Here is a 24,023-nt window from a genome sequence, read left to right as displayed (position 1 = left end):
TAGCGTCCTCGAAGCCACGGAAGCTGGCAACCTGAGAACCAGCTATCGTGTGCTTCTAGGGTCTTAAAAATTGGGTTATGGGGTTGATGAGTCAAAATGGCTGTAAAAGATAAGTGTTTATTAATGAAGACTAAAGTTGAAGGAAAGCGATTGTAAAAGATAACTCTTTAACGCAGTTTAGCAGTGGTGATTAAACTTATGGCCCCAGATGTGCAAGAGAAGAAGTTAAACAGTGTCCGGAAACAAAGATGATCTGTATTTTGGAACAACATGCTCACTGAGTTCTGTGTAAATGAAGAAGCTTTCCGGCTGCTAGTCAGGCAGATTACGAGACTGAGCTACCACCATGGCCAGGCGCACTCCTGTCTTCTCCTTGACTCTGTTCTGAAACCTGTTAACTAACGGGCGCCGCTGGTAGGGAAACACAGTTTGGCCCTTGTACCATTCTTAAGTTGGAAGCCGTACTTGCTCTTGTGTGCAGAGTCTTGTGAGAGCCTACAGCTCTCCCAGAAAACAGTGAGTCTGGGAAAACTGGGTTCTGCCACATCTGAGGAGGGGATCTTGGGGTTGTAACTGCCATGACATGGACAGTACACGTCCTTTGTGAAGGGTTTTGTGGTGAAAGAGTCTCTATGCAATCAGGGCCCAAGGAATCCTACAGAAATCACACCACACCACAGACCTCACACAAGAGATTTATTGTGGAGATGGGGAGGGGCACAAAATGACTGCCTTTGAGTGGGCATGGAAAAAAGAGAGACTAGACCACGGTGGAGAGCTTTGTAAAGAATATGGTGCATGCACATAAGCAAAATGGTGAAGGCATTGTGGGGCTGCAGGCACTGAGTCATTGGATGCGGAGGCAGGGAGAGCCTGTTTCAGGAATGTGGGCAGTCCTTGGTTGACTAACGCTTTGATCTTAAGATATCCTCAAGAAGCTGTTGGGTCTTTTTGTCTGAGACCAAATGGGTAGAATCCCTGGCTTTCCTGAGGGTTGCCAGACACTTGACTGGGGCTAAAGTAAGCCCCTTTAAATATATGTAATGAGGGAGCTGGAGAGATGGCTCAGAGGTTAAGAGCATTGCCTGCGCTTCCAAAGGTCCTGAGTTCAATTCCCAGCAACCACATGGTGGCTCACAACCATCTGTAATGAGATCTGATGCCCTCTTCTGGCCTACAGGCATACACACAGACAGAATATTGTATACATAATAAATAAATAAATATTTAAAAATAAATAAATATATGTAATGTCTTTAACGAAAATTCAAATCCTGCATTTTAATCTATATATCATCTTTGTTTTTAAGGCCTAACAGTTTCAACTAAACGAGGTTACTTACTGATGAACCGAGAAAGCTGGTTCTCGCTCTAAAGTAGTGTTATTTGGGGGAGCCGGTCTTTCAAAAAAAAAAAAAAAGTGTCATGGAAACTTTTCTTAGTACAGATATTAAGTCATCACCTCTAATTGGTACAAATTCACCACCTGTAAAGAATTGTCCCATGTCCTCAGTCAGGGATTCTTCTATTAGAATTCTCTGAAGTCACGCTGGCCTCAAATACCTGCGAAGAGCAGGAAAAGGTGCCATAGACACGAGGCAGGGTATGTGGACCACACCTGCTCCACTGCCCGCCTCTTGAGTGGCCACCCTTACCTGCACACTGCCCTTTCGATTGCGCTGCTGCCGTTTTAGCTCTCATGAGTCTGGTTTTGCCAGTCCATTCTCACCCTGCAGAATAAACTTCCTCTGTTGACCTGCGTGATGGCTGAAGGCACTTTATGTTTGAAGTTTCCATTTAAAGCTGAAGCATGAGAAAGAATCAGGGGAGAAATTGATTGTCGAAGGGCTTTTTGCAATCCCTGCTTTGCTAAAACCGAACATTTCTCTCTCTCAGCTCCTGTTAACCTTTCTTTAGAACCAAATAAATCACTCGGTTCAGAATTTATGCGCTACACTAAGGTCTGCCGGTAAGAACGTGCCTTTCCACCAGAAGTCATTATTCAGTATGTAAGTGCGGCGTCCTCCAATAATCCTGCCTGCCTGGTGACCTCCCGCTGACCCCGTGTCCTCAAGGGGCTTATTCGGTAACAGGGTTTGTGGTTGCCCAGCTCACCTCTGCCTACCTTTGGCGGCCATGTGACTCACCAGTTGCTGTCAGCTTCTACTTGCTTTGCAGCCGGGCAAGTAAATGGCTTAGATTATGGGTTTATTGTTCTTACTGTACCCCCCGAGTCCCCTACCACCACACACACACACACACACACACACACACACACACACACACGTTCATACATAGGAGTTCCTATGTGCTGCTTAGATTCAGTTTCAGCTTTGGCAGTCTCAAGGCCCTAACATATTGATCAGGATGTCATGCCTTCTCGAGAACTGTATGCGACACTCGGACTTCCTCTGTACGAGGGCATGCAGAAGCGGCTCCCAGAGTAGACGAAACCGGAAGGGCAGTAACTCTTGATGATGGTGGATATTAGGGTTTGTTGGGCTTTTCTGGAGGGGTTTCACTGCCTTATGTCTGGGAACAAGGAACCGGACAGAGACATGTGGGTAACAGTAAAGACAGTGTATGAGAAAAAGACTTAATTTCAAGAGAGGAAGCAGGCTGGGACAGGGGAAAGGTCAGTAGCTCTAATGACTGCCATGCAGAGTAGGGCTTTTATGTCATGTGGAATGGGTTGTTTAGCTTATTTGCATACAGTGAGCTTTCTCGGGCACGGTGTGCTACATGTAGTATAGGTTCATGTATCTCATGTTGCTTCAGCATCTTAAATCTCTATCTAGCAGTCTGCATTTTAGAATTGCAATGAGCCACAGGTCACCTTCAGACACGCCGGAGGGTCCCTGTGTATGGGCCTGTGCCAGGGATTTACTTGGCATAGGGCAGGGAGTTTCTACCCTTCCCTCTTGCTGGTTGGTCTCTATCATATTCAAACTTAGCAGCTTTTGCCCAAGAGGAGCCACACTTCACTCTCTGCCCTTCCCTGCCTCCCATGAGCCCTGCTGTGAGAGATGGAGACTGTTTTTGCCCCTCTTCATCTCCTGCCCAGCTGGGAAACTTCTGCTTTCATATTTCCCCAAATTCTAAAAGCATCAGGGCTGGTCCAGGAGCCTCAGATTTGAGAAAGTGAAGTGTGCACCTTCGGGGGATTTAATTGCGTTTTCCTACGCAGTGCTGGAGAGAAGGTAGGACCTGATGCTTGTCTGCTGTGCAGTTTCAGAGGAATGGCAGGACACTCAACGCTGTCCTCTGAGTGAGAAAAGGAAAGAATGGGCAAGGGATGGCACAGACTTGGGTCATGTAACACATAGGCTCACTCTGGCAGCCGCTGGATACCTGAGAAAAGACAAGCAAGGAGAAACTTAAGGACTATGCTCATTGACAAATCTTAGGGACACAGACCTTGGCTTATTCCCCCACAGATGAAAAGATCATACCAAACAGACATGGCATAAGCTTGGCTCTTTGTACTTTACAGGTTTTTTTTTCTACTCTGTGGTGGTAAAAGTCAAGTTTAAAACTCTTTTTATCCTTAAAGGAACCTGGGTTCCTATGTGCTGTTTAGATTAAAAGAACCTTGGGTGGCCCTTTATTTTATCTGTTGACAAAGTCTGGATTCAGACCTTAGTTATGACATTGAACTAATGTGCTCAGATACTTGATATAGGAATGAATCCCAACATGGCTTTGTCTCTTTCTCTAGAGGCTCTCAATTCAGAACTAGCCCCACCTGTTTATGTATTGGTTCTGGGACAGCAGAGACCTTTGGGACATTTGTAAGAGTCGGTGTTTGTCCAGGCTTAAGAGCCTCTTACCCACTGACTGCGAAGACATCTAATAACAGTGCACAGTACCACAATCTCTATCTCTTGACATTTGGATGAGTTAGATAAGTAGAAAATGTTGCAGCTTCAGGACAACTGAAAGGAAAACTGAAGCAAAAGGTCACTTGTTCATAGTCCTGCTCTCTGAGGACAGATTACCAGTCCCCATCCTTGTTACCCTGTATCTGGCCACTCCAGGCAGCCAATGGAGTTCATCTTCAGCCCCCATCCTTGCTACCCTGTATCAAGCCACTCCAGGCAGCCAATGGAGTTCATCTTCAGTCCCCATCCTTGCTACCCTGTATCTGGCCACTCCAGGCAGCCAATGGAGTTCATCTTCAGCCCCCATCCTTGCTACCCTGTATCTGGCCACTCCAGGCAGCCAATGGAGTTCATCTTCAGTCCCCATCCTTGTTACCCTGTATCTGGCCACTCCAGGGAGCCAATGGAGTTCATCTTCAGTCCCCATCCTTGCTACCCTGTATCTGGCCACTCCAGGGAGCCAATGGAGTTCATCTTCAGCCCCCATCCTTGCTACCCTGTATCTGGCCACTCCAGGCAGCCAATGGAGTTCATCTTCAGCCCCCATCCTTGCTACCCTGTATCTGGCCACTCCAGGGAGCCAATGGAGTTCATCTTCAGTCCCCATCCTTGTTACCCTGTATCTGGCCACTCCAGGCAGCCAATGGAGTTCATCTTCAGCCCCCATCCTTGCTACCCTGTATCTGGCCACTCCAGGCAGCCAATGGAGTTCATCTTCCCAGAGCAGAACTACAGTGTTATCTGTTCTCCTTGCCTCAAATGCAAGAGCACAGAACTGAAGGTCTCAGAACCAGGAAAAGGGACCCTGCTGTGTGAAATGCAAGTCCCTTTTGGCTTCTCTTTTCCTGTGGTTCCTATGGCAGGGTTTTGAAGCATAAAACACACCAACACTTACTCCCATGCAAGCTGTGACATGATTGTTTTTTATGTGATGGCTCCCTGAGCTGACTTTCTGCACACTGCCTTTGCTCCTGCAATTGTTCATGTCCCAAAACCAGAAGGAGACCCGGAGAGATGGAACAGTGAGGTGGGACTACCATTAAAGTAGGGGCTACCAAAGATGCCCCAAGACTCTAGAGTAGGGTCTCTAGTGAGTCTAGCCCTCCACAACACAACCCTCTGCACATAACAATTCCATTACTAGCTACTTAAAGCCAAACCAATGGTCTCATGGGGAAGAGCACAAGCGAGCTGCGGTGCTTGATGTAGGTTCGTCCTGTTGATACAGATTCCATGCATGTTTCAAAATCCGAAATAGACACTGTTTATGGGTCAGGTTTTTATTTTAGGCTTCATATAAATTTTTGTTTATACTGTAATTTTTAACTTAATTTTATGTGCATTTGTGTTTTGCCTACATGTATGTCAGTGTGAGGATGTTGGGTCCCCTAGAATTGAAGTTATAGACAGTAGACAGTTGTGAGGCACGACGTGGGTGCTGGGAATTGAACCCAGGTCTTCTGGAAGAGCAGTCAGGGCTCCTAACTGCTGAGCCATGTCTCCAGCCCATGTTTACACTTTAAGAAAACCTTTAGAATGCCCACTCATTCATGAATATTTATGTTTGGCTTCATGTTATCAGTGTTCTGAATTAATCAGCCACACTGTATTTCACTAAATGCCTCGGTGACATCTTCTCCTGTTTGTCTTTGATCACACTTTTAGTACAAACATACTTTTGGACGATCAGTTCCAACCCAGACTAACAGATTTTGCCATGGCGCACTTCCGACCCCACCTTGAACATCACACTTCTACCATAAATACGACCGGCAGTGGCAGGAAGCATCTGTGGTACATGCCAGAAGAATACATCAGGCAGGGAAGACTTTCCGTGAAAACCGATGTCTACAGCTTTGGAATTGTGAGTGTCACCTACTGGTTCACAATGGAAAAGAATTCGCTGCCAAGGCAATACTAAATCCCTAGAGTGGTTTTTAACCTGTGGGTTGCAACCCCCCTGGACATTAACGACCTTTTTACAGGGATTTCATATCAGACATCCTGCATATCAGATATTTACATTATGATTCATAATAGTAGCAAAATTACAGTTGTGAAGTAGCAACAAAATAATTTTACAGTTGGGGAAGTCAACACAACATGAGGAACTGTATTAAAGGGTCTCAACCTTAGGAAGGTTGAGAACCTCTGGCTTAGAGCAAACATTTTAGGAGTTTTAACTTTTATACATATTGAGTTTTCTGTTACTCATTACCAATGCATTAACTTTCCATAATTTATAAAGCAATAAGATACAAGAGCATTAATTTGAATGACATCCATTGCCGTGTTAAACAGTTTAAACTCATGTTGTATCTGTTCTCACCTCCATGGCTGACTTTGTGTGTGTTCCTCCCAGGTGATCATGGAAGTTCTGACAGGCTGTAAAGTGGTGCTGGACGACCCCAAGCATGTCCAGCTGGTAAGAACCGCTCTCCCTCCAGCACCCGCTTGCCAATGAGCTGCCTTCCAAGAAGTAAGTTCATCTTCTCCTCTTCCTAGCGGGATCTCCTCGTGGAACTGATGGAGAAGAGGGGCCTCGATTCGTGCCTCTCCTTTCTAGACAGGAAAATACAGCCCTGTCCTCGGAACTTCTCAGCCAGGCTCTTCTTTCTGGCAGGCCAGTGTGCGGCAACTCGGGCCAAGTTAAGACCTACAATGGATGAGGTAAGATATGCAAGGTTTTGCTAAAAAATGAGCTATAGAAAATCTAAGTTAGATAAATTGTACATCTAAGTGAATTATTAACTACTGAGACAAATTCAGCCCCCCGCACAGAGAATTCTAGCCTAATAGTTAAACTTTCCAGTTTAAAATGAACACCTCACACTATTGCTACCCCTGTAAAAGTCATTGCTAGGTAGATCCTGATTATTATAAAAATATTGAATATGGAGACAGCAAAGTAGCTTAGTAGTCAAAACAATGTTTGCCATGCAAGCTTGGTGCCCTGAGTTTGATTCCTGGAACTCATGGAAAGAAAGCATTGTCCCCCAACCTTCATATGCTCTGGTCAGCACCCTCCAACCACCGTCCCTAACAATAAATCAAAAATAAATTGATATCTAATGGGAAATAGTTTGAAGGGGATATTTTATTCAACACCTATTAAGCTATCTGATTCATTAGAAAGCGCAGATTTGTTTTTATTGTTTTAAAAATGTATACATTTGTCATAGATGTAATCCATTCATTTATAAGTCAGTACTAATTCAGTGCCCATTTGGGATGTGTATTTGGGGGATACGTAGTGATCAAGACATGGTTCCTGTTCCAAACTTGCCAAGCAAAGAAGTCAGATCAATAGATATGGTACTTTGACCCTATAGACAGGCATGATGACAGTCACAATCCTAGGATGACTGGGAAGGGTGGGGTCAGAATAGAGTGAGGTCACCAGTCTGTGGCAATCAAGAGGTCCTTGCTGAAGGGGACAGCTTAGCTGCAGATTAGGTGTAGGCAGCAGTATGAATGGGAGGACATCCTTGAAAGAGGCAGTCATCATCATCCTTAGCCATAAGACTTCGGGCAGTCCAGCATCACGGAGTGAGCCAAGGTAAAGAGAGCTGGTGTGGTTAACACCGCAGACGCTTCCAGGAGATGGAGGGGCACTCACTCTGTTCTTGGAGTTGGGTTTAGTCTACTGTAGAGCTGGGGGAGATCACAACAGGAGTTGGTCTAATCACAGTGAAAGACCACTGGCCTGGGATTCAGGGAGACATAGAGGAGGCCTGACATGACTCTCAGCATTGAATCCTATTTGAGCAAGGATCCATCGGTGGTGTTGGAGGACCAAGTTGGGATCCAGGAGGTTGAAGGTACAGCTGCAAAGCTTCACCTTTCTAGAGAGTTGTATGGATTTTCTCTTGATCCTCAGCTTTACCTATACAACCAGAATAACGTCGTTTGTGGAGATGAAATACTTCCAAACATACCACTTGGCAAATGCTCCGTTATTAGGTCATCAGTTCAGATCTGACTGCATGTCCCAATCCTGTGTGAAGGTGCTTAAATACCTGGGGTCCCCAATACTTTATTATTTTTATGACTGTCTCTTGATTACAGACAAGAGATCTGTAGTTTTAGAAAGCTCCCCTTGTTGATCCTGGCATTTGAGAACTTGCTGTGCCCCATGATCATCGTCTACTTTCTGTGGTGGAAAACTCACAAAGCAGCACAGAATGAGGGGGCGGCCAGTTCATGCCTGCGGCAGCTGTCTTCATAGACTCTACTTTCTTTTATGTTGTCCCTCAAGTCACTTTATGTGGCCCTTGAAATAAAGGGGCTTCTCCAATATCTAATATCCTTTCTAACTCAAAATTTAGTGTTTGCACTTACTTTATTTTTTATTTTATTTATTTAGTTTCCTAAATGAAAACGAGAGAATACTCTTCACTAGGTAGAGAGGAAAATGTCAAAGGGAGTGTTGCTCAAGCTTCCCTCCATGTTTGCTTCCTTGCTAATCAGGTCCTGAACGCTCTGGAGAGCGCAGAGCCCAGCTTGTATTTTGCAGAAGACCCTCCCACATCTCTGAAGTCCTTCCGCTGTCCTTCCCCTCTGTTCTTGGATAACGTCCCAAGTATTCCAGTAGAAGATGATGAAAGCCAGAATATTCACCCAGGGCCTCATGAGAGAGCTCTGAGGACAGATAAAGTGACTCAGAGAACCCCTTTTGAGTGCAGTCAGTCTGAGGTGACCTTTCTGGGCTTAGACAGAAACATGAGGAATGAGAGAAGTGAAGCGGCTTGCCATATGCCCAGCTCTTCTTGTGAGGGATGTTGGCTCCCAGAGCTTGAAGCAGCATCCCAGGACTTAAGGCCTACTGAGATCACGTTGGGTTCCTCTTGGGAAGTGCCAGACCATTCTTTTAGGAGCAAGCCAATGGAGAAGAGGTACTCCTCTGGACTCTTCTGCAGTGAGTATGAACAGTCCGAAAAGCAGTAAATTCACTGGAAGATAAAAGAAAAACAAATGTCACCGAAGGCACCTGAATGAAGAATGTCACCATGAAAGGATACGAACTCCATGAGCGAGGCCCAGGGAACTACTGGTGGTGAATTTGAGTAGTGAGAATAAGCAGCCAGGCCATTCTGTTCCCTTCCATTTCCCCAAATAGAAGACTCAAAGAAATTTGTTATCAGGATGATATAGGCAGACTTTTCCGTCCTACCAGTCATTTGTAAATAACCACACAGAGACTTAATATTATAAATGCTTGACCAATAGCTCAGGCTTATTACTAGCTAACTCTCACATTTTAAATTAGCTCACAATTTTTATCTACCCTCTGCCACGTGGGGGTAATTTTTTTCAACATGACATGTTCATCTTGCTTCTCTCTGTCTGTTTGGAACTTCGGAGACACCACCCTTCTCCTTCTGTGTCTGGCTGTCCCACCTATACCACCTACCTAGCTACCAGTCAGTCGGCTCTTTCATTAAACCAATCAGAAGTTGCCTTGGCAAAGACATATCTTCACAGTGTCCAAAATGATCATTCCACAACAGGGTGGCTGCCTCTTGGTCAAACCCAAGCTAAATTAGAGCCATTCAGAGTTATTCAAGATCCTGGGTACTGACAATCAGATCCAAACAAAGAGTGGCAGCATCTTGAAGTCCCTCTGTCATCATCCCATTGAGCCCTTGGTGTTGGTAAATTGGGAACCACCCACATTCCAGAATCAGGTGTGTGCCCCCCACAACCTGCCTTCAGTGACTCAATGACAGTGGCCATATTAGAGCTAGCCTCAAATTCAACACATTTCCACTGTCACCTCGACTAGTGTGTTCTCCCTATGCACAGACGCCATACTCTTTATAAAGCGCTAGGCTTGGTGGCCCCCCTTTACTTTCCATCCTCACTCAGAGGCAGGCTTTTGTATTTCTCCCCCCGACCCCATAAATCTCTTACATGAGGTCTGTCTGATGATGTGTCCTTGTGGCATTCCTTGGTCCTCCAATCACTGCAAAAACAAAACAAAACAAAAAACAAACAAGCAAAAAGCTCACAAAATAAACTTACATGTAGTGCTGTTGTTTCTACTAGAGTTAGTCTATTGCATTCCACCGGCTTCCCCTGGTCATAGGAAATTCTGGAAACATTGTAGTAAATGTCTAATTTGCAAATATTAATGGAGGTCTTTTCACTGTGATTGACACTTACTGCTCTTTTGTTCCTCACTGGTTAACCTGCCTGTCTGGAAGAGAGTCACATTTACTCTTGCTGGGGCATGTTCTGTGTAGAGAGCGAATTCTGGTCAAGTCTACATCTCTGTATTTAAACTTTTAGAAGACTTTCTCATGTTAATTCAATTGTTATAAAAATGACATAAAAAATTACAGTATTTTGTTGTTGTTTCACTAACTCCAAGAACTACTAGGATGTGGGAAATTTTAATCCATCATTTTGGGTCCTGGGAAAAGAACCGATAACAAGGGTCTGGACCATCTGTCCTTTGACCCTGCTCTGTGCCTTCCAGGGAAGGTTTCTTCCTGTTCTGTGCCTTCCAGCGTAACCTTTCTTCCTGTTGTTCCCAGAAGCCCCTTTGGAATACCAGGCTCAAGTGTGGGCTCTACAAAGCAGCCCCCCATCCACCTCCCCTTGCCCCTTCCCCGTGACCCCCATCCTCATCTCCCTGTACCCTTCTCCCAGCCTCTCTAATCCCCCCAGCAGGAAGGACTCACTGCTTAAGTACCTGCTGCTCAGCAGGGGCTCCTCACTCTGAATGATGGCAGAGTGGCTTGTGCCACCCTGCTCTTCTGGATTATGAGATCCCCAGTCCCAGTTGTTGTTACAAATGAGCCCAAAGCTGATGGCTTAGCGCGACATCATCCCACGCCTCTCCGGGTTAGAAGGCTTGTGTGGTTCCAGGAGAGAATCTTTGCCTTGTCTCTTCTAACTTTAGAAGTCACCTGCACTCCTGCCCTGCTCCTCCCTGCTTCCCTCTCTGTCACCTCCTACCTCTTTCCCAAGGCCTTGCTCTTTACCTTTCTCTTACTCAGGACTCCCTGCTTCTTTCTTATAAAGAGCCCGGGCATTGCACTGGACCCATTTAAATGCTGATGAAAATTTCTTATTCTCAGGACTCTTAAATTATCACCTCCTCCACCCTCCTGCTCTCATGGGATGCCAGATAGGTGCAGGTTTCTGGCCTTTGGGTTTCTGACTTCTCTGGGGGCCATTCTCCCACATACTTCCTGAGTGTTAGGGGCTCTCCGTTCAGGATTTCTTTCTCCTGCACACTTCCTGAGTGTTAAGGGCTCTCTGTTCAGGATTTCTCACACTAGCCTCCACACAGCTGCTGTTTTCTTATAAGTTTAATTAAGCTATATCTACCGATCCACATAATCAAAAATCCAGCCACACTAAGTTAGCAAAGTATGTATAATGGCTGTTTTTATGGCAATGAATAGAAACACAGAAGAAGCTATTTCCGGAAGATTTACAGGATCAGTCCTTCAGAGGATTGGGCGGTGCTTTTTTTTTTTTTTCTATCTTGTGAGAGTCAGCACTGTTGGGTTTATCAGAGTCATTTTGGAGTCAAGGTTCAAGAGCAACAACTTGAAGAAAGAAGTCATCAGAAATCAGAAACAGGGCAGGTAAACAGAGAAGGTAAAAAGCGTGGAGCTACCGTTCTCTGAAAAGGTAGGAGTTGTGGTTAAAGCACACGAGAAACTTCAGTCTAATTGGCAAGCCTGAACTAGACATCAGCAAGGAAGCTGGAGGAGCTCTTGCACACGGACTGGTGCGAACAGACCTGGCTGCCCAGAGTACCCAGAGCTGTCTTCCCCGCTGACTTCTAAACTGTATGTGTGTTAAGACTATGAGCTTTAACCCTTGTGTCTTCTGCTAGTTTAGCACCCCAAAGTATTGAGAATGAAATCCTAAGCCTGCACATGCTAGACAAGCTGTCTTGCACATCCTCAGTGTAAGCTTTTATTATACACACACACACACTACTGAGCCTGGTATTACAAGTCTGCAATTGGAGCCATTCAGGAGATGGAGGCCAAAGGACTCCAAAGCTCAAGGGTAGCTGGGGACATGGCTCAGTGGTAGATCACTCACCCAGCATGTATAAGCCTCTGCTCAATCCCCGTTACTACCCACTTCTCCACAAAGAGCATCAGAAGCCTTCAGCATTTGGCTTGTATATTACAAACCATTTTGAGCCTGATTTAGCTTCCCTCGGAGAGGTATGTGAAGGCAGAGAAGCTGAACAGACACCATTAGCCTGCAAGTGTGTGAAATCAACACAACGTACGATAGAGCATTAAGAATCGACTCTGCAACAAAAATGACGCCGACTGATGTATTACTATGCCCATAGATTCTTGTTCTCTCAATTCTCCTCAGGAAAGCTTTGTCTTGCAGTAAGTGGCCATTGACATAGAGATGGACAACTGGTCGACCTGCAGAGAGCAGGAGGTTGCAGAGTGCTCAGCAATGGGACACTCATATCAGAACCTCCCTCCTGAGGCTCGGGGATCATTGTGGAGGAGGCGATGGAGAGATTGCCGGAGGCAATGAACGGCTGACTACAGGGAAACAGTGGTCCCTGCCCGTGGCAGGGCAGTTGCACATATGAACTCATGGAAGATGTGACAGCATCCACATGACTCGCAAAAAAGCTCTAAGCCAGACATAATTCCATCCCCAGCTGAAGAAACACTGGTAATAGATGGTTTCTGGAGAGGAAGGGTCAGTTTTCTTTAAGGATGTGACCCAGATCTAACAGGTCAACCAAGCTCCAGGGCAATCCTCACACCTATGAGGAGGATTTGGGCAGCACAAATCGGGTGGGTAGGAAAATGAGGGTGGATCTGCGAGGAGTTGGGGGAAGGGGTAAAGATGGTCAAAATACAAACATTTCATACAGCGTCTGAAATTTTCAAAAATGAATAAGATGTTATTTAAGAAAAAATTAACTACATTTAAGCTGCTTTTGACTCCTCACCTAGCGATGGAGCTACTGAAGAGGTTCATCAGCTATCTCCTGAATAAGTTCAGAAAGGACGCGTGAAGTTGTTTAAGAAGCAAAACCGAGCAACTTGAAATATAAGAGAGTGGGCAGCAGCTAACAGCACGGCTGAGGCTTTTGTGATTGAGTGATAGTTGGTTCTGACAGAGCCTTTGTAGATGCCGTCAAAAGTGTGCTTGCAGGTCCACGCTCCAAAGGGTTACTCATGGCTAAGTGAAGAGAGCTTTGGGGAAGATACATGTTCCAGCATAGAGCGCCCATTCTTCAGACGTATTCTCCACTATCCTTTCTCAGTTGACATGAAATGTTTAGCTTGCTGGATTCAGTAGACTCTGGGCTGAAGTTACCAATTGGAAATCAAACCTACAACAGTCCAGAAGAGCTGCAAGCTCGTACCTTCTGTGCTGCAGGTAGTGATGGGGCCTGGAATAACGCTGATGGAGCCACTGTGGGGCAGTAACAATAGGGGGAAATGAGAGCTAAGCTCCAGAGGGAAGAAACAAACCAGTTCTAAGGAGTCCTGTCTGGAGGGACCATTTTGTGAACTAAGCTACACATTGTGAGATTGTGACCTGAACACTTCCTAGCTAAAAGAATAGTACCTTCAGCTGGGCGGTGGTGGCGCATGCCTTTAGTCCCAGCACTCGGGAGGCAGAGCCAGGCGGATCTCTGTGAGTTCGAGGCCAGCCTGGTCTACAAGAGTTAGTTCCAGGACAGGAACCAAAAGCTACGGAGAAACCCTGTCTCGAACAAAAAAAAAAAAAAAAAGAATAGTACCTTCTAGTTTTAAAGAGTATAACACAGCTGCAAATTATGCTTTTTTTCTTTAATTTTTCATTTATTTTAAAATTATGCTATTTCAATAGCAAATTAACGTACCAGTGCTACTTTATAACACTATAACTTTGTAACAGCATAAGTTGAAAGGGAACTATCCCTGACACCCACCCACTGCATGTCAAGTTAAAGATGTCCTCAAGAGAGGAGTTAGGGGGACACAATTCATAAAGGCCATGCAAGTGGAACTCGTTTCAAATAGCATATAGAAGCGGGGAATCAATAAACAGTCTCTGATTATCCTGCCATGATGATAATTTCATGCCGTTCTGGGAGTGGACACAGCTAATTTCAGTGGGAATACCAGGCTATCAGATACCAGGTCTGGTCATATTTCTCTTTTATGATTTTGACTTAAGACTTCAGCCTAGAGTAAATATTAATCTCTGACCTTTTACAATTTCTATTTTATATTCCCTTCAGAAAAGATGTAAGATTGCGGCAGGGAACGGGTGTGAAGGCAGTGTGCCTGTTTCTATCATTCCCTGCTGGCGGTGCTGAGGCTGCGGATTGAGACAGGAGGCAGAGCAATCGCTGACATTTTCATTATGCGTTTGTCTCGCACTCTGAAGGCAGGAAAATAATTTCCGTGTTTACTCATAGCCTACATTGGCTATTAAATTGCATTTCCCTAATAAAAGGCAAGCACTGTCTTTTAGAAGGTCTTGCTGGTACTACCCTATCTTTCTCCCTGCCTCATACCTGTGTCCATAATCATTGGAATGAACTAAATGGCACCATTCATTGTTTCACTGAGGACCCCTGACACCTTTCTTCTCCCTCCTATTCTAAATCTTCCTTTGCTGGAGTTGAAGTTTGCATTTGTCTGCATTAGTGGTTGGCCTTTTAAGGAAATAGAACGCCTTTGCAGTAATTCCAACAGGAAATATCAACTCCCCTGGGGATGAATGACCCCTGGAGTCATTTTCACCTTTAGGGATGAAAGGCAAATTGCAGAACTAAGATCTGGGGACTGTTCTGTTGCTGAGAATGTGATGCTGATGCTTCTAGATATTTCTTCTGAGGAGGAAGCAAGGCTCGAGTCGTTCTTTATGTTGCTCCAGTCACTGTGAGGGCTCATCTCAAAGCAGAGAAAGAGCAGGCATCTCCCTCCTCTCCATGTTGGTAAAATTGGCTGACAGCTTCATGGAGGAAATGGAATTCTTTCTTAAACTACAAAAGAAAACAGTACCAGGAGTGATTGGAGTTGTGGTGTCCTGTCCTGACCCTGGAAAAAGGTCACAGACTAATTCAATTATAATCAAAGGATTTATTGATTAGCTGCTAGCAGGGTGATGGCCTTGAAGCCAGATCTCAGCACGTTATGAAGGAGGGAAACAAGAAAGGGCTTTTAAAATGCAAAACCACAAAAGACCTTCAATGTCTAAACAAGCAAGCAAAAACTGGTCTGTTCTGTCAAGTGAAGTGGTCAAGGTGACCGAAAATCATACTTGGGTGTCTGCATAAGCAAGTTACAGAAGCCAAAAAGGCAGTTGTCATATTGTAACAAGTAGATGATCATAGCTGTTTAGCGCTGGGTGGGGGTAACTGAGTCTAGATACTGGGAACATATCTTCCAGGCCGAAAGTCAGAGACAGATTGCTAGCGGTGCCAAGATGGATGGCTAGCATAAAATGGAGTTTCTTTAGCCATTGCATTTTTCCACCAGCTTTAGATCCTATGAATCAAATCATTGTTTCACACACACACACACACACACACACACACACACACACACACACACGCTGAAATCCAGAAGTAGATTCTATTGCTAGTGATGGAATGAACCGTGAGAGGGAGGGCAAGGAACAAACGCTTCATTCTTCCTTGTCCTTTGTACTATCTACCACCAGAAGGTGGGCCCAGATATAAGGGGGGAGGGGTATCCCACATCTCAAGTTATCCACATTTAGGGTGGGTCTTCCTGTCTGGAATGAACCAGTCAAGAAACTCCCTCACAGGTACAGCCAGTAGCTTGGGTTTTAGTTAATCATGGATGTAGCAAAGCTGACAACCAAGGCCGCCACCAGGGCCAACAGACAACTCCCCTCTTTAACTACTCAGCATCCATTCTTGCCTGTCTACCATCTATTTAAACTGCCGGAAATGGTAACAACATGAAGCCACATACCTTGAATGAGGAAGAGACTACCATTACCTTACAATCGGTGATAAGGGGTTGGAGAGATGCTCAGTAGATAAAAAACCTTGCAAACCTGAAGACTTGATTCGAAAATCATTAAAAATACTTGAAACCCAGGCTGGCATACTGGCTTCCCTGTAATCGTACTGGAGGCAAAGACAGGAGAATCCTGGGCAAGCTGGCAAGCTATATTAGAAAATCAAATTGGGGACATCTGGGCTCAGCCTTGTATACAAATCGGAGAGCATCGAGGAAGACATTCCATGTCAACATGACCTCCATATGCACGCATGTGCAATCATGTACATACACTCATGTATGGGAACACACATACATGCATACACACCACACAGATACACATAACAAATAAAATTTTAAAAAGTGACTTCTAGATGGCATTAATTTTTCTTTCATTTTTAGTTACACCCGCCCTAAATTTCCTAACAATAAAGATCATCATCTGCTACATTTCTTATATATGTAAAGGGAAAGGAGAAAGAAAAAGAAGTTCCAGATTAATTTATGCAGATAAGTACTGGGGCAGTCAGAAGGGAGTATGTGTGGCTGGCTGCTATAGAGCATCAGTAAGCCGTCATCGGCTGAGATTCATCTTTCCAGCTTGCTCCCTTCATCCTCCTCCCATACTCCTTCTTGTCCTCAGCTGGCCAATCGATATTGTATTAGCCGGCGTTCTCCTGAGGAGCAGAACCGATGGGATACTGGTACGTAAATAAGAGGAGATTTTTAGGAATTGGCCCCCATGATTAGGAAAGCGGAGAGGCCCCATTGTTTGCCACTGGCAAAGTGAGAAGCAGGAAAGCCAGCGGGTTGGTGGGACACTGAAGTCCGAAGGTGCAGCCCAAAGGCAGGAGAGACGGCTGCTGAGTCTGAGGGCGCACCAGGTAGAAATAAATGCCCAGTCCAAAGGCAGGAAAGATGACTGCTGGCTGCCCCGCTGAGACGAGGCGGTACCTTGCCCCTCCTCTTCCTTTCCTTCTGTTCCATCCGGCACTCAACTTGGTGGTCCTCTGGATTGGTGAGGGAGATCTCCTTTTCCCAGTGTCCTCATTCCGTTCTAGGACCTTCTGGAAATTCCCTCCCAGGCGCAGCTGGAGGAGCCTGCCAGCCAGCAGGGGCCCAGCCCACACAACATCAGCCTTCGAACTTGTTTCCTCTTCTTCCCCTGTTGAGGGGCACCGACTTTTTTTTTTTTCTGGAAGGTCTGAGTGCTTTGTTTTTTAAAATTAATTTGTGTCTTAGTCAGGGCTTCTATGGCCGTGACAAAACACCATGACCAAAAAGCAAGTTGGGGAGGAAAGGGTTTATGTGGCTTACACTTCCGCATTGCTGTTCATCACTGAAGGAAGTCAGGACGGGAACCAAACAGGGCAGGATCCTGGAGATGGAAATTGATGCTGAGGCCATGGAGGGGTGGCGCCTACTGGCTTCCCTTGACTTGCTCAGCCTACTTTCTGTAGAACCCAGAGCCAGGCGCCCGGGGATGCACCCATTCCCGCCTGTGATCACTAATTGAGAAAATGCCTTACAGCTGAATCTCTGGGAGGCATTTCCTCCACTGAGGCTCCTTCCTCTGATAACTCTAGTTTGTGTCAAGTTCACACACACACACACACACAACAACAACAACAACAACAACAAAGCAAAACTAGCTGGTACGGCTTATGTCCTAGTTACTGTTCCATTGCAGTGATCAAACACGAAAGATCAAAGGTAATTCGTGAGAATTTGATTGGGTTTACAGTTTCAGAGGCTTAGAGTCCCTGCTAGCAGAGTGAGGCTTTGCAGCAGGAACAGCTGAGAGCTCACATCTCAAACAGCAACCAGGAGGAGGAGAGCTTATTGGAAATGGCTCATGTCTTTGAAACCTCTAAGCCTGCCCCCCTCCCCCCACCCCATGCCATACTTTCTCTAAGAAGCCACAGCTTCTATCCCTTCCCAAAGAGTTTCAACCAACTGGGGACTAAGTATCCAAATATATGCGGCTATAACTATATGAACCACCCCCACAATACGCAAGACTGTATAGGGAGCTATCGTTAGCACCCACATCCCTTGTAGACTATAAACTTCAGCATCCTTGGCTTCACTGTGTCCATGAATCTGACATCTGCTTGGTAACTGGGTTCGGTACACAGACCCACATAGTAACTTCTCTTCTCAGCTCAGCCCACAATGACAGTCTCCCAGCTTCAGGTTCATGAAAGAATTCATTTATTTTTTTTAAAGATTTATTTATTTATTAAGTATACAATGGTCTGCCTGCCTGCATGTCTGCAGGCCAGAAGAGGGCACCAGATCTCACTACAGGTGGTTGTGAACCACCATGTGGTTGCTGGGAATTAAACTCAGGACCTTTGGAAGAGCAGGCAGTGCTCTTAACCACTGAGCCATCTCTCCAGCCCAGAATTCATTTATATATGTTCGGATCACCTCTCCCTTGAGACCCAGGACCTTTAAATTAGCAGACATCATAGTTGAAGAGCTGAGAAAGAAATGAGAAAAAATATCTTATCAAGGAAGTGTACTTAAGAGTAAGGGGACACCATTCCCAAGTGGCCTTTTGACTGTCACACCTGTGTTTTGACCATGAGAGAAATAATTTTGTGAACTGATCTTTGGTTTAAAGCCTGTTCCCTCTAATGCCTGTGTTGACTCTTAGCTATAGCGTAAGTGAACTCTCTGCAGGACATTTCGAAGATGCACAGAGACAACTCATTGGGATAACGGAACACCTGCATCAGTAAGAGTACTGAATTCTCGGGGTAATCATTCCCCCAGTTGCCTCATTTATGTTACGGTAAAATGAGTTCTCTATCAAAGATGCTATAAACCCACCATACAGGGTCTTGGACATTGATTTTGGTGAGGACAAATCATTGTGCCTGCTCTAGTTTGAACCCAGATGGTCCAAAGCAACCACTCTCTCACCAGTAGCCAGTTGGAGGGCTCTCCTTACAATGGTGCCAAGTAATGAGCTCAGAACTGACTTGTACTCTGGGCAGCTTAGCCACTAAGCCATAGGGGAATCACATCAGCTTCGATGTGGAGAATCCCACACATCACTTCAAGCCTATTGCCATGACTACCATGTACCATGGATGCCAGAATGGCTCAGCCTGGCGCTGGATCATGAATTGATTCAAGAGGCATTGCTTTTGTATGCCTTTGTATTCCCTGGTGCTGTGAACATGGGGCCTTCACTAAACCTTCCATGCTGACCTAGAGGTTTAAGGAAAGGCAGGGCCAGTCCCTAGCGGACTTCGCAGAGTTGGACAATACAGAAGCCAAGGAGGTCTGGCTTGTTGATGGTTGGTTGTAGCACGAATTCTAATTGGTCCTGGTAATAAAAATCTGGAGTCAGATACAGGGTAAGTGCTGAAATATCAGATAAACAGAGCAGCCAGCCACTAGTACTAACATCTACTGAATCCTCAGATTGAGTAGGCAATCCTGTCTCTACAAGTTCTCAGTTTGAACGCCCTGATCTCCCGTCTCCTCCCACGTTATATGCTTCTCTCCGCCCAGTCATATTCCTGCCTGTCTCCATCTCCCTAGTGCTGGGATTAAGGGTGTGGGATCCCAAACGCTGGGATTAAAAGGCGAGCCACCACCTCCTGTCTCTGTTTCTCTTTTATACTGGATCAATCTCGGGTAGCCCAGAGTGGCCTTGAGTCTACATGATTTAGTTCCAGGACAGCTAAAACTGCAGCACAGAGAAACCTTGTCTTGAAAAACAAAACAAACAAAAAAAAAAAGAAGAAGAAGAAGAAGAAAGTGGGTTTAGTGATACCCTCTTTTTTGCTTATCTATACTTTGTACATTCTATATAATTGACATGCATCGCTTCTTCTTAAAATGACTGTCGTTATTAGAAGAATGTAAAATTAATTCTGGTGATATTATTTGAAGGCATTTGAGGAGGCAGTAAGAACCCATATTCAAAAGCATGAAGCATTTCTCACTTTGTAGCTTTCCGTGTAAGAAAGCTGGTTTGGTCTCCCTACTTAACATATTATTAATTCCCATAATGATGGTCCGTGGCTATAACTCCTTACATTTATTAATTGCTGGTACCTCTAGCTAGAACAGCAGATAAGCTTTTTTGTTGTTGTTCTCTGGGAGAGATTATTATAAGATATTGAAGATAATGACCCCCAAGCAAGTATTCGAAGAATTAGGCTTAATTTGTCACCGCACTTTCTGCGACAGGATAACCATTATGCCTGGTTCGGCGTGGGAGAGTAGGCTGTGCTTTTGTGCTATTGGATGCACCTCGCACAGTCAACCGGCCACACACACCGGCCGCCAGCCACATACGCCTCACTGATTAAAACAGAGACTCTTCAACGTCCATCCAGGCTAAAGTTGCACTGTTCTGTCTACTGACCTCTGCTCCTGTACCACTGATCTCCCACCCAGGAGCTAGGGTACAGCTCCACATCACCACAACTAGCTCTTACGTGGGTGCCGGAGAACTGAACCTGGGCCCCCACGCTGTCAAAACAAACCCTGTTCCCATTAAGTTGTCTCCCCAACCGCAACCTTTTCTTCAGAGGATTCTGGGGACCTACTCAGTCTTCATGCGTGCAAAGAAAGCTCCTCCTGACACTGCTGTCTCCCTCTGCTCCTTTACCTCTTCCTCTACTGTGCTGCGCAGAGGTTCACACACTCCAGGTGGTCACGTGGGGCTCTGTCCCCTCCCTAAACGCTCCTCCACGTCTGTCTTTTATGATTTCATTCTGTTTTGTGATTCTAACCACCTGTTTTCTGATGACTCCTGCAGTGTTGCGCATCTGGCCCATGGAGTCAGGAAGCAATGTGACTTCAGCCGCTCACAAAACTCCCATTAGATGGACTTGGGAAATTTAATCTCTGTCCCTTCACTTGTACTATGAGACTAAAGATACATACGGGTTGGCTTTGGTTTATCCAGCTTCTCTGTCATCATAGCCTTCCAAATAGCAAAAAAAAAAAAAAAAAAAAAAAAAAAAAAAAAAAAAAAAAGTCTGTTTTTTCAAAAACATGTTTTATTCGTTTTTTTTGAGAATTTCATCTAAGTAACGTATGTACATCATTTCTCCCTGACCCCTCCTACCTCCAACTTCTCCTGTGCGCCCCCACCCCACTTCTCAAATGTATGGCCTCTTATTATTTAATTATTATTGTTACACATATGTGTATATAAATTTATGCTTACAATCTGCTGAGTTCAAACAGTCTGCTTTGAAAAGTTCCCCGTATGTAAGGAGTCATGTAAGGGCAATCTGGATGGGATTCTGTGCAGTGCCTGTAGACTCACAAGTAGCCAAAGGTCACATTTTGAAGGACATTGTTGGACGTGCTAAACCAAATTGAAGGGCCCGCAGATGGGTGCCAGCCCGTTCTTGTTTATTTCTTGGGCCTTCCCCACTACCGTTAAGGGCTCCGCCTCACCGAGTGAAACTGCTGGCCACGCCGGAAAGCACCTGCTTTCTGCACCTCTCTTCAGCCACTGGCACTCCCTCCTCCTTAGCCCATTGTCAAATCAGTTCCTTCCATTTGGTCAGTCTCCGCTGCATTTCTGAGGAGACTTTCTACCCAGGCTCACCTAGCAAACACCAGGATTGTCCTCAGAGCCCGGGCAGCACCTAGCGTGCTGCGGACAGGCTGACTGGAGAAACGTTTCGTCAAAATTCCACCAGGGGGCGCCTTGTATACGGTTTAAGAAGACACTTGGGCGCAGGCATTTGGTGGATCAACTGCATGAAAAATTCAGCCTCGTGTTTAAATTTTAAACTCATTCGTTGTTTATTTAATGGAAACTGAAGTTCTGCCATGTCGTACAAGCCTGGAAGCGCTGTATGATTGTCAGCGCTGTCTGATTTTATGGATAATGTCAATACTCATGCTTGAGGAGAAGACAAGATAAAAATGAATGTGGCATTTAGTTTTGAACACTAAGAATTCAGATCACTGCCCACATTGGAAATATTCCATCTTATTTTTAGGTGGCTGCCCTAGATAAGTTAATATTTAATTAAATTAGATGATCGCAAACATATTTGTAGCTTGTCTTAAAGATCTGTTATTTCAAACCTTTATTTTTAGCACTGCCTCTCATTGAAAGCCAGCAGCAAAATTAATGGGACCACTCATGTAGCTGTGTCTAGTACCACGGAGATCTTATCAAGGGGAGTGGAACAGTGAGGAGTTGATTTTAATAGCAATTAGTAGCCATTTTAATACAGTACAAATATACTGAGCAGAGGTGTAATCCTTAACTATTTTAGTTGTCACTGCAGATGCAAGATTCTTGCCTGGTTTCCAGAGCAGCCATGGCACTGAGATTCTGCTTTTAAGGGAGACGGCCATTCTGTTTGACATCATTTTTGAAAAGGCAGAACATTGAGCTTCTCATGACCTGCTCTTTAATACCAGAAACACCAGCCCGTGGTTAAACATAAGAACAAGAGGAGCAACTACGTAAGGGATGCTTAACAGAATGACTGAGGAAGAGTGTTTCCCAGGGCATGGGGACTCTCAGGACAGCTGTCTGCCCTCCTCAGAGGCCTCCCTCACGATGAACTACCTGCTGTCTGTCTGACTCTCCAGAGTGTGTCATAGAAACGATATCATTAAATAAAGGTTTTCTCTGTGGGAGACGTTTTTTGTGCAGAGACTTCCAGAGTAGGGATGCTCTTGTTGCTTTTGGAAAACCTCTGCCTATTAGATTGTCCTGCCTGCCTCAGAGTCACCAATTCTGCGGAGTTGGAGCCTCTGTGGACAGCGTGAACGCCACTGTGAATTGTTGGAGTCACTGTGGACAGTGTGAACACCACTATGAATTGTTGGAGCCTCTGTGGACAGCGTGAACGCCACTGTGAGTTTCTAAGACATGGATTTTCTCACATAACAGGGAAACCATTTGTGTGTTCTGTGTCTGGACTACTCCAGCTGCACGTGATAGGACCAACTTCCTCTTCCTTCGGACATAAATACAAGGGAACTTGTGTGTTTTGGTTCCATCTTTCTTTGAGGTGAGCCTTCCTGTGCCTCTTGGATTAGGGTGAATTTAAGGCAAATATTCCTTCAGATCTGAACACTTTTTCCTTTAACATTTATTCTTCTTTTGACTGAAGTTTCCCCTCACTCCACTCCTCCCGGTCCCTTCCACCACCTCCCTTCTCCCTCAGATCAACACACTCGATCTTTGTTTACCTTTTTTTTTTTAAAAAAAAACAAAACAAAACAAAACAGGTCCTAGGGCTATCCATTGAACATGGCCTAACAAGGTATAGTAAGACTGGGCACAATAAGTTGGGTACAAACTCTCATATCAAGGCTGGACATGACAACCTAGTAGGAGGAAAAGGGTCCCAAGAACAGACACAAGAGTCAGAGATACCCCAGCTCCATGTTGGGAGTCCCACAGAACACCAAGCTACACAGCCATAAGGTATGCAGAGGACCTAGCTCAGACCCATACAGAGCCCTGGTTAGTTGATTCTGTGGGCCACGTCCCTGTGGTGTCCTAGACGCCTCTGGCTCCTACAGCCCTTCCTCCTTCTCTTCCGTGGGGCAGATCTGAACACCTTTATCATTCATTGCTTAGTGAGACTTCCTGGAAACTCGTGGGCTGATGATGGTTCTTCAGACCCAAGTGAAACCCCCGAGACAATTCCTACTGTAATTTCCAAGAGAGCTCTGGGCATCTTTGCTCACCCTGTGGAGCATCTGACATGAGGCAGGCATTTAACGAATATTGTTGAATAATGTAAATGCATATATGAATGTCCCAAAGAATAAGATAATAAGATAGTTTATGTTTCAACAGTCATAAGCTGTTATGCAGAAGGAAATAATAAATGTTGGCTTTTCACAGCAGGGTGCAGTGAGGGGTGTGGACTGGGGGCTCTGACTATGGACTCTGCTTAGAGAAACTCACTCCTCAAAACTTCTCCCCATTCTTTTGGAACAGTGCTTCCTACTCAAGACGATAATTGTTCTTTCGCCCTCTTCTCTCTTCTAAACTTCTTTTTTTTTAAAAAAAAATTTATTTATTATATATACAATATTCTGTCTGTGTGTATTCCTGCAGGCCAGAAGAGGGCACCAGACCCCATTACAGATGGTTGTGAGCCACCATGTGGTTGCTGGGAATTGAACTCAGGATCTTTGG

At 45.1% G+C, this 24,023-nt stretch overlaps 1 protein-coding gene across 1 annotated transcript in view; it reads left to right on the top strand.

Moving 5' to 3' along the window:
* Nucleotides 1–10,214, top strand: part of Irak3 (interleukin 1 receptor associated kinase 3) — a 58,837-nt gene extending 48,623 nt beyond the window's left edge. Inside the window, exons 9-12 of the mRNA XM_041673266.1 lie at nucleotides 5,547–5,745; nucleotides 6,244–6,306; nucleotides 6,387–6,551; nucleotides 8,352–10,214. Coding sequence (XP_041529200.1) covers nucleotides 5,547–5,745; nucleotides 6,244–6,306; nucleotides 6,387–6,551; nucleotides 8,352–8,828 — 904 coding nt within the window. The 3' untranslated portion in view covers nucleotides 8,829–10,214. The remainder of the gene's footprint in view (nucleotides 1–5,546; nucleotides 5,746–6,243; nucleotides 6,307–6,386; nucleotides 6,552–8,351) is intronic.
* Nucleotides 10,215–24,023: the final 13,809 nt, after the last annotated feature.

The sequence above is a fragment of the Microtus oregoni genome, unplaced genomic scaffold (genome assembly GCF_018167655.1).
Source record: "Microtus oregoni isolate MIOR12 unplaced genomic scaffold, Mior012 000001F_ref0000356, whole genome shotgun sequence".
In the NCBI taxonomy this organism is placed as follows: domain Eukaryota; kingdom Metazoa; phylum Chordata; class Mammalia; order Rodentia; family Cricetidae; genus Microtus; species Microtus oregoni.
The sequence above is the reverse complement of the archived record's forward strand: the minus strand, read 5'-3'. Positions and strand labels throughout refer to the sequence as shown.